Raw genomic sequence first — 9711 nt, 5'->3', positions numbered from 1 at the left:
GTACGGAACTCATTACCCCAAGTACAAATCACTTTCTTGTATTATTTCTATTTCTATTCGTTTTGCCCCAGATTATTTCTATTTTTATTCGCAGCTGAATGCTATGGAAAATGATTATCTGTTGTATATAACTTCATGAGCGTCTTACTAAATTTAGAAATTGAATTCGTCTATCATAGGATGGTTAAACAAGAGATGGATATTTTTTTTTGTCTATAACCTTATGAAATCCCGAGCAAGTTAATCATTAAGTGAAAGCGCTCATGAACTTTATATTATCAACACAAACGTTACAAAAAGTATGAGCTGATAACAAAAATAAAAGTAAGACAAAAAGCCCCAATGTCTATATGATACAGAATAATAGAAAAGGCAACAGAACTTCATTACACGGTCAGGCTGCATAAGCAATAAACACTTCTCTATATGGTAAGTTATTAGGAGCAAAGGAAGATTGCTCACCCCACAAGTAACTAATCCAGGGCCTCTAGCGTTGGGTCTTAAACCTTCAACACTGTCGTTTTCGGTCGGATCCGACCTAACAAGTTCCAAATCAACAAACTAGTAAGACTTGGACCAAAAAACATAACAACATAAAAAAAAAAGACATGGACTGTCCATAGTAAATCCGTGAGCACAATGGAGACAGCGTCCATTGTATTTGGACGTTGTATATTCTCTATCTGCTCCTCCATATGGTTTATAGAACGACCAATGCCCTCATGCATACATATACGCTTAGTAATACCTTTAATGCAAGCAGAAGGGAGATTGTTTCTAGACTGTGCTGGCCCCTATCAACATAGTCCCCTAGAATGAGCAATGTCTCATCAAATGAGCAATGTCTCTCCAGCTGTGGATGGTGAACCGTATTCATCAAAAAGGCGCATAACATCCCCAAACTGTCCATGGAGATCACCAAATATTTTGATAGGAGCTCTAAGCTGCAAAACAGTTGGTTCACTTGAGAAGATACGTTCTGCACTATCGCAAAGATCAGCTATTTCGTTGCAATCTAGGAAGCTTCAGAAGATGAGCTATCACCTATCGATTCATTTTGCAGTTCACATTTTGGATCACAAGATTTTATTGCAATACTTCATGTAGAGAAACAAAATCTTTACCTTCTTAGGAACACTATTGATAGACATTTGCCGATCTAATAGTTTCCTAGGTGCAGTTCCACTTTCTGGTGTCCCGTAACTGACACGTCGTCCCTCATATTTTCAAATTGATCAAAGATAATTGTCTAACCATTCCACCTAAGGCGCCACCAGTTTCTACAGCAACAACCACCTAATAACAAAGTGCCAGAACCATTATAATAAACCAAGACTTTATATGTTGTTCAAAACATAAAAGTATAATGTTACTCACGGCTCTATGTAGGTGTGCTCACAAGGTGTAGCCTCTGCACCACAGTCCCTATCTGGGTGCTCGACTCGCCATTGACTTGTAGCTGACCAGAACACGAAAAAGAAAGTCGTTACCGCGGAAATACTCTGCCCATTTCTCCCTACGGATATGTAAGGAAGCAAACCAGTTTATTAGAAGAACAAAAAAAAAAGTTGGACTAGTTAAAGTAGCAAGGGCACAGGAGGAGGCTTACCTGACACTGTTAACTAGAAGCATAAACTTTTTTATGCTCATCGATTTCTCGAGCATATGCCTGTGTGTCAGGACGAATCTATAAATAAGAGATATGGATCAGGAATACGGTGTCACAGTGGAGTTTAAAGGTTGGATGCATTACCTCAAGATCAGGGCAACGGTAGAACAGTGTAATTAATTTAAAAACCAAGAAATATGAGTGAGCGTATTAATAATACACCTTTGACAAAGACTTACCAAATCACTACGTTCAAGCACACGCCAAAGCTGTCTCCAGATGTCAAGGTTCTTTTCAAATGGAGTCAACACAAAGTGAGCATGTATAATCAAGTAGCTAACGAATTCTCTGGACTAACCAGAGGTAGAAAAAATGTTAACCTCACAAGCATCCAAGTTTGTTTTTTTTCCATTAACATCAAGTTATCCCACTGACATTTCAGGTGCCTTCGAGGCACTTAGAGACTACTGGCATGTAAAGCCTCTTCTATCTTCTGTTGCTCTCTCCATTTAACAGATAGATAATTCCGGAACTAGAAATCCTACTTGCGGATTTGAAGAAACAGGATACACAGACCTAGAAGATGACCACTGCAGAACAAGGATCACCTCGAAATACTGAGCTCGATATGCTAATTTCTGTGTGAACTTGAGCAAGATAGATTCAAGGAGAGTTTGTGATTGAAGAATGTAATTATTATTGATAAACTAGACATATGCCTTGAGGCTTACATATATAGCAAAACCAACTACTAGATAAAGCCAAATCAAATAGAAATCCTAATATGAATGTAACTCATAGAACCAAATAGATAATGATAACACCAAAACCGTTATGGAGTCGTTACGGACCACGCTGACGTGTCCTGTCACACCACGCTGATAAAAAAAGACGATTGATTCGATGCCGCTTTTGCTAACGTCAGCCGCCGACGCTGCACGGTGAAGCTGAATCAAGTTTCGGTTTTTTTAACTCCTTTTTATATTTTACAGGAGAGGGTAAAACAGTAATTCTCACCTACAAAACTGTTAAGTTACCAAACAGTTTCGGTTTCCGACAAGAAACCTCGCCGGCAGCAAACTGCTTGTTTTCCCATGGAACATCCTCGTCCTCCACTGTCGTTCGTCTTGCCAAAACCGGCCGAACTTTCCGGTTTAGCGTCGAGCTTTCTCGACGGTAACTTCGAGGACCTGCGAGATCTCCTCTCACGCGCTTCGAATCTAACCTCTCATCTAAAACACGACACTACTCATCTAAACGACCGCCTTCTCCACCTCCGTACGGATCTGACCAAACACGCCGTCTCCTGGATCTCCACCTCTCTCTCCGCTAAAAACTCACTCGACGATCTCAGATTGAGCCTCGAAAGTCTCAGCCTTGTTACATCTCTCCGTCAGTTAACTCAAAACCCCCCTCGTAAAGCTTATTACTTTCTAATCGTCTCAATTTCATTTTATAGCTCGGAGTAAGGATGCTGTCAGGAAGCAAAGGGAACAGGAGTTACAGCAACTCGTTGAGGAGCTGTGTCGAATTCAGAACAGGCGCAGATATCTCGGTGAGTTTAATGCTTTATTGCTTCTTAGTGTAACTAACATCAAGATCTCTAAAGCTTAATAGAAAAAGTTATTTACTTATTACAGTGACTGCCTTAAAGCTGGAGAGTTTAGTTGGAGATCTTGAAGATTCAGTGTTTCATCCTATGACAAGAAGAAGTATGCTTCAAGTAAAGCTTTTTTTTTTTAATTCCACTATACTATAAAGAGTTCTTACTGGTGAGTAGTATATGAAGAAAAGATTAATACTTTTTATTTATCTAAATACAGGATCGTGTGTACAAGCAAGAAAGGTTTAACCACGCGATTAAGACCATGAATGAGATTGAACAAGTGCTTGGTGATGTTACAACACAGTGGCGCCGCCTTGTAGGTACTGTTGACAGCAGAGTAGATAAAAGCTTGTCCATTCTACGGCCACAGATCATCGCAGAGCACCGAGCCTTTCTCTCATCTCTTGGCTGGCCACCAAAGCTGGCGTTGTTATCCAAAGATGAGGGTGGAGGAGACGCTGCTGCTAGTTGTAGTAGTATCCCTAATCCTCTAGTACTGATGCAAGGAGACCAAAAGGAATATTATTCCCAAAGCTTCCTTCTCCTCTGTGGTTTACAGCAGCTTAACACCCTCAAGGAGAAACGGAAGAAGCTTCATAAAGAAAGTAGTAGTGGTGTTGGACTTTGGGCAATCGATGAGCTTGTAATACCCGTTGCGTCTCGGATGGAGTATCACTTCACGAAATGGGCTGAAGAGCCTGAGTTTATCTTTGCGCTTGTCTACAAAGTCACAAGCGACTTTGCTGATGGGGTGGACGATCTCTTGCAGCCTTTGATCGACAGAGCTATGTTAGTTAGCTGTAGTGCTAAAGAGGCTTGGGTTTCAGCTATGGTCCAGATGCTGTCCTGTTTCTTAGAGAAGAAAGTGTTTCCTGGGCTTATAGAGATGCTCAAGGAGGAGAAGAAGAAGCGCATGAAACCTGAAGGTGTTTCCTCGTGGTTCCACCTTGTAGATCAGATGGTTACTTTTGATAAACGGATGCAGTCATTTGTGAACTCAGACACTTGTCTTTCTTACGAAGGCTCCTCCTCGGTAGCGGCGTTTTCGCAAGGTATGTCGGTAATGGGGGTGTTTTGTAAGAGACCTGAGTGGCTCAAGACCTGGGGCAAGATTGAGGTGAAGGATGCTTATAGAAAACTTAAAGAGGATATCAAGAAGGAGAAAGCTTGGCTGGTTGTTAATAGTGAGGGAACTAGACTTGGTAATGAATCAAACTCGTATGTTCTGTCTACAAGAGAAGATTATAAAGCTCCGTTTGTAGCAGAGAGTTTTATTACTAGGACTTGGACGTTGATAGACCATGGTCTATCTCTACCAACCATTCTCCCGAGGATCCAATTTGTAAGAGCTACTGCCACCAAGTTTCTCTGGTATATATTCAAAACTCTGTTACTGGAGTTCAAGAAGACTGATCTCTCTGACTATAGCTCGTTTGAAGATTCGCTGATACAAGCCTGTGGACCTATTAATACTGCTAGGTATCTCGAATCGAAACTACGAGAGTGGAGTGATGATTTGGTGTTTGTGGAGATGTGGGATGCTGAGACCAATGTCAAAGTTGGTAGAGATAATGGAGGTTCCTGTCATGGTTGCTTTTTTGGGGAAGAACTGAAAAGTCTTGTTGACTTGGAAACAAACTGGCTTATGGAGATTATAACTGTTTGTCTCAACCAATTCGACAATCTTTGCGGCGACCACTTCCACAGCAATGCAGATACATGGGAGGAGGAGGTCATTACAGTGTCCCGAGGTGTTGCAGAAGCTTTGGACAGTTTAAGACGAGAACTCTCTGTTCTTCAGTTAAACATGAACCGAAAAGACTTCTTGGACTTGTGGAGGAATCTTGCTGAAGGGCTTGACCATTACGTTTCTTGTAAATTTTTCGTAGGAGAAGCTGCTTTACTGAGAAGAAGGTTTGAGGTTGACGCAGAGGCACTTATGATGGTGTTTCAGCCTTACTGTGTTCGCCCTGGTGCATTTTTCCCTCGAGTGAGAGAGATACTTAGGCTGTTGAGTATGAATGACGAAGAGAAGGCGCGACTTAGAGGAGCTATAAGTAGTAATGGAAGTATCTGTTTAAGTTGGTTTGGTATTTCTAACTTGTCTCCTCAACTTGTAGCACAGTTTTGTAGGTATTACTAGTCATGACTGGCGTTTTGTTAAACAGCAAAAGCTATATATATATCTCAATGATTTTCCCAGCAAAGAATAGTCTGGTCTGTTGAAACTTAAAAACAAAAACAAAGAGAAGAGACTATATACTGCTCGTTTTCTGAAGGAAAATCTAGAGGATAAAAAGTACTAGCTGAAAGAATTTAAGAGAACTCTTGGATCAAGGGCTCATAGAAGAGTCTGTATGCGTCCATGACTTCTAGATACCACATGGCTTCACGATCCGGGCTTCCCGACAGGTCTACCATCTTATGAACCTAAAGCAAACAACACTGACAGGTCTTTATACAGCACAAACATAAGCATTGCATGTTTGCATATGAATCAATGGCAACTAATGATACTCTCGGTCTTTAGCATTAGCATTACAAGAGGAGGTGAATCTTAATCACTAGTGAATACATGGCGTCTTCATGCCACGCCTAGTAGCGTTCATTAAGCATTTTAGATGCTATGAACACAAGGTCATGCCGACACAATCTTAGGAGACTCTACTTGAGCAAGAGGGTTCACAATACTGATCCAATTACCTAAAATTTGCATATCACCACCATGATTGAAAAAAAAAATGAAAGAGGGAGAGAAGTAACCTTAAGCAGAGGTATCTCTCCGGTACGAATATGGTACACACCAACAACCATCAGGTACATCCCTGTGCACACATAGGTTACGTTACGAACAGTAGCAGCCACCTAAATACATAAAGCAAAAAAAAAAAGAAAATCAAAATTGAAACCTGATTTCCATTGACGGAGGGCAAAGTCGCTGGAGAGGCCGAGCTCGACGAGACCTGTGCCGTCATCTAGGACCATACGTCCACCGGATGTAACCGGATCGGAGACCAAAACGCCCTAGAATACAAGAGATTCGGTGATGTCATTCGAAACGATTTAGGAAATGATCATACAATGAGATGAGGATGGTGAGATTGGAACCTGTAACCAAGCGCGTTGGAAGAGTACACCGCCTAGGGCGGTGGCGTTCTGAGAAGGAGTCGGTTTAGCGTCCCGGAGCTGGGAGAGAAGCATCTTCACCGCCGCTAAGCTGTAGTCCATTTCCTCCCCGTGAGCGCACTCTTCTCGATTCGAAATAGAGTTTTTTTAACGCTGATGTCTAATCTTTTCAATTAAAGTTTAGAAAAAGAACCAAACTGTTATGGGCTTTATATAGGTTAGGTACTAAGAAAGCAGGCTATAGAGGATGATTTTATTTTATTGTATTCAAAAAGACACTTGATCTACCTTATCCAGCTCTCACGTCACAGTTCTGGTTGTGGTTGGTTTGGTTACATGGCACTTAGGCCTCTTCATCTGCCTTACCTTCGGACACATCGGATTTAAGGGCAGGACCGAGGATTACTGCCAGAGATAAATCATTCCTCGTGTAATAGATAGCACAACTCAAAACGAAGTTTTCTTTCTTTCTGCTATATTTGTCTCAATCAAAATCGACAAAAGCGGTCTTAATGATGTTAGATTATTATAAGATTGTCGAAGCTAGCAGATGGATGGATAAACTAATCAATATTTCAAACTCCAAATGCGTAAAGATTAGTGAAACAATCAAACGTAATTTTAACATCGTATGTACGAAAATAACTTTTAAGTTTAACAGAAAGAGGTTCATTGAAGTTTAAAGAGACATGGAGAATAACACTTGGCTAGAAGAGTGGTCGAAAGTAGAACAAAACTACGTTTTAACTACATATTCTACATCAAACCCCCAGGCGTAGACGCCCACCCCCGCTCAGCTTCACTGTTGATGCGCATTTTGTAAAGCTCGGGTCACCATGTCGATGAATTCATTCTCCTGTCAAAAACAACTCATTAGGTTTGGGCAGCAGCTCAAGTCAAGTGAATGTTGTAAAAGAACAAACCTGAACCAGTGCTAACAGGGCTTCTTTCACTTTGTCTCTGTTGATAACCGGGCCACTGTGTGCAGGAGCGAGTGATGCAGGTGGAGTTGGTGGTGGGAAAGGCTGGAGCATTGGAGTACCATATGGGCGCTGCTGGTGAGTCGCATTATTAAGGTTCATAGGAGGTGTAGTGGGAATAGATGAACCAGGAATGAGGTGTGGTTGTGCCATCATCCGTGGGGGCCCAAAGAACGAGGACGGCGTCACCAAATCCGTGTGAACATTGGACTTGCTGCTGATAAGATCAGGATTGTTGTCAAAGAGAGGCATCATAGGAGAGGAGGATTGTAGAGGCGGGGGTGATAATATCTGTGGAGGTGCAGCTGTCGGTGCAGGAGGGGCAAGAGTGGGTTGGTGAGGTTGCAGTGGAATTGCTGATGGTTGTTGGTACGGTGGTCCACTTGTCTGTCCACTTGAATTGTTCCCAAGAGCCATCGCTGACTGTAGTCAAGCCAACATTATTGACAAATTCAGTCTTACACTTTGAGGAGTTCAAAGTAAGAAAATCAACGGCTTGTGCCCCAGAACCTAAACTAGACCGACTACTAAGTTAAAGACAATTGAAGAATCTAGAATTGATGCTATCATGATGATGAATGCGACAGTGTGAGAGTGGATCAAAAGCTATAGAGACTTACGCTAAAGAAGTTGACAAAAGTAGGATCGTTAGGGGCATCCCTAGCAGTTGAAGATGGTTCAAGAGGACCATCCATAACTGCCATTGTAGGCACAGCTTCCAATTCCTCAAACTCGCTGCAATACGTAGAAAATTTAACTCAATTAAACATATAAGAACTATCCAATCTGAAAAAGTGGTCTCAATGTCTAAAATTAAACATGAAGATGACGTATTTGGCTTCTGGTTTGCCTTGGAATAAGCGCTAAGTAAAAGAGCTAATGACTCAATACCTTTTCGAAGATGACGTATTTGGCTTCTGGTTTGCCTTGGAATAAGCGCTAAGTAATCTGTCATGCCAAGGCACACCATAAGGACAAGGTACAACGAGTATGGAAATAAATATGTATTAAGATAGGTGAATAAAAGGTTAATAACGCTATTATCATGATTAAACCTTTGATACCTACGAGTATTTCTGGATCTAATTTTATATAAAAAAGGTCAGTTTGTAGGTGATAATAATAATGCAGTAGTAGAAAACTATATTAACCTGTCGAAAAGACGAGCAACCTCCTCACATTCGCGTTTATTGTAGAACCAAATGCCATTCACTTCTTGAGAAGCATTACGGTAAAGTAAATATGGACCTTGGACTTCATACTCAAAATCCCCCAGCAGATCTTCCACAAGATTATCTGCCCACAACAACACACTCATGATTACTATTCCATCTGTTTTTAAATAAGTGTTACAATAGCATTTTTTTTCTTGTATCACAAAAAGTTTGATTTCAATACAATTTATATTTACTTTCAGCTCAATATTAATTACAAAATGCATTGATCTTAATAAATAAATTTATTTATTAAAACACTAATGGTTAAACAGATGTAATAAATGAAAACATAAATGATTTTCAATTATTTTCTTAATATGTATGAAAAATATTTTAGTGAAACTCTTTATGAAACCATAAGAGGGAGTAATAGTGACTCCATAACTCTAAGAACTCAAAACAAAAATATCAACCAATTTCACTCAAGATCTTGCTAAATCCTAAACCCTTAGTCATTGTTACAGACCACTACTTGTGCTAGCACATCATCACAGAGGGAATCGAAAACAAATCTGACCTGTATTCCGACGATTCATCACGATAAACTGAAACCGAGGTTGTTTATTTCTGAAATGGATCACATCAGAACGTTAAATGATTTGAAGTTAACAACATCACACATAGTTGAAGACCTACTAACCTTTTGACAACAAACAAAGATCCTTCAACATCCTTACGACTCTGATTTGAATTAAAATAAAATAAAATAGAAAACAGATCAGCTGGGTAGCAAAAGCAAAATTTGATACGAATGATTTGATTGCAAATTTACCCATTGACTGATCTCGATGTTGAATTCGTAGAAAGTGACGTGAGCGGCGGTGATGAGGATCTCCTCGATGAAGGGATCGAGTCGCTGGAGAACTGTGAGATTGAGGAGCCTCGTACTGTTCTGATCCATATTTGGTGGGATCAGCTTCCCGTTCTGAGACATCTTTCTAAATCGGGGAAAAAGATATGTTCGATCTGATTTAGACCTAATCGGAAGAAACCTAGGGATTCTGATTTACGCTAAGCTCAGATTTGGGGGTTGGAGAAGAAAGCGGGGCGCAAGCTATTGGAACTCACGAGATCACTTTCGCTTGGGGAAAAAGGAGAAATGATATGGTAGTTAGAAAAAGGCCTTTATCTTCGGATTTGGGCCCTAGTAAGTATGGGCCCATAACTCACAGA

General features: G+C 40.6%; 4 protein-coding genes and 2 long non-coding RNA genes across 8 annotated transcripts in view; 2 read left to right on the top strand and 4 right to left on the bottom strand.

Annotated features, from left to right (window-relative positions):
- Positions 1-9711, top strand: part of LOC108861296 (succinate dehydrogenase subunit 6, mitochondrial) — a 40887-nt gene that overhangs the window by 4761 nt on the left and 26415 nt on the right. The window lies entirely within an intron of this gene.
- LOC130509297 (uncharacterized) lies at positions 303-1001 on the bottom strand. Its single transcript, XR_008943394.1, has 2 exons — positions 749-1001; positions 303-538 (listed from the first exon to the last, which is right to left on the bottom strand). It is a non-coding gene; the product is annotated as an uncharacterized LOC130509297 (long non-coding RNA).
- LOC108811346 (uncharacterized) lies at positions 1647-2749 on the bottom strand. 2 transcript variants are annotated; one of them, XR_008943395.1, is made up of 4 exons: positions 2627-2749; positions 2461-2543; positions 1990-2247; positions 1647-1899 (listed from the first exon to the last, which is right to left on the bottom strand). It is a non-coding gene; the product is annotated as an uncharacterized LOC108811346 (long non-coding RNA). The 2 variants fall into 2 exon arrangements; XR_008943396.1 differs by lacking the exon at positions 1647-1899 and having other exon boundaries at positions 1983-2247.
- LOC130509248 (RINT1-like protein MAG2L) lies at positions 2665-5373 on the top strand. Its single transcript, XM_057005012.1, has 4 exons — positions 2665-3001; positions 3069-3164; positions 3250-3332; positions 3433-5373. The coding sequence occupies exons 1-4, from the start codon at positions 2704-2706 to the stop codon at positions 5356-5358; spliced, it is 2403 nt and encodes an 800-aa protein (XP_056860992.1). The 5' UTR covers positions 2665-2703; the 3' UTR covers positions 5359-5373.
- On the bottom strand, positions 5376-6749 carry LOC108839151 (uncharacterized). Of its 2 annotated transcripts, none has more exons than XM_018611974.2 (5): positions 6630-6749; positions 6324-6506; positions 6125-6239; positions 5979-6040; positions 5376-5645 (listed from the first exon to the last, which is right to left on the bottom strand). In XM_018611974.2, the coding sequence occupies exons 2-5, from the start codon at positions 6441-6443 to the stop codon at positions 5532-5534; spliced, it is 411 nt and encodes a 136-aa protein (XP_018467476.1). In that variant the 5' UTR covers positions 6444-6506; positions 6630-6749; the 3' UTR covers positions 5376-5531. The 2 variants fall into 2 exon arrangements, with proteins under 2 accessions (XP_018467476.1, XP_056861077.1); XM_057005097.1 differs by having other exon boundaries at positions 6324-6501; positions 6630-6742.
- LOC130509273 (mRNA-decapping enzyme-like protein) lies at positions 6915-9626 on the bottom strand. Its single transcript, XM_057005059.1, has 8 exons — positions 9311-9626; positions 9179-9219; positions 9056-9105; positions 8473-8617; positions 8213-8269; positions 7942-8056; positions 7265-7744; positions 6915-7197 (listed from the first exon to the last, which is right to left on the bottom strand). Exons 1-8 carry the CDS (start codon positions 9470-9472, stop codon positions 7141-7143), a joined length of 1107 nt encoding a protein of 368 aa, XP_056861039.1. The 5' UTR covers positions 9473-9626; the 3' UTR covers positions 6915-7140.

The sequence above is a fragment of the Raphanus sativus genome, chromosome 1 (assembly GCF_000801105.2).
Source record: "Raphanus sativus cultivar WK10039 chromosome 1, ASM80110v3, whole genome shotgun sequence".
In the NCBI taxonomy this organism is placed as follows: Eukaryota; Viridiplantae; Streptophyta; class Magnoliopsida; order Brassicales; family Brassicaceae; genus Raphanus; species Raphanus sativus.
Note: the sequence above shows the minus strand (reverse complement) of the source record. Positions and strands in the feature narration are given on the sequence as shown.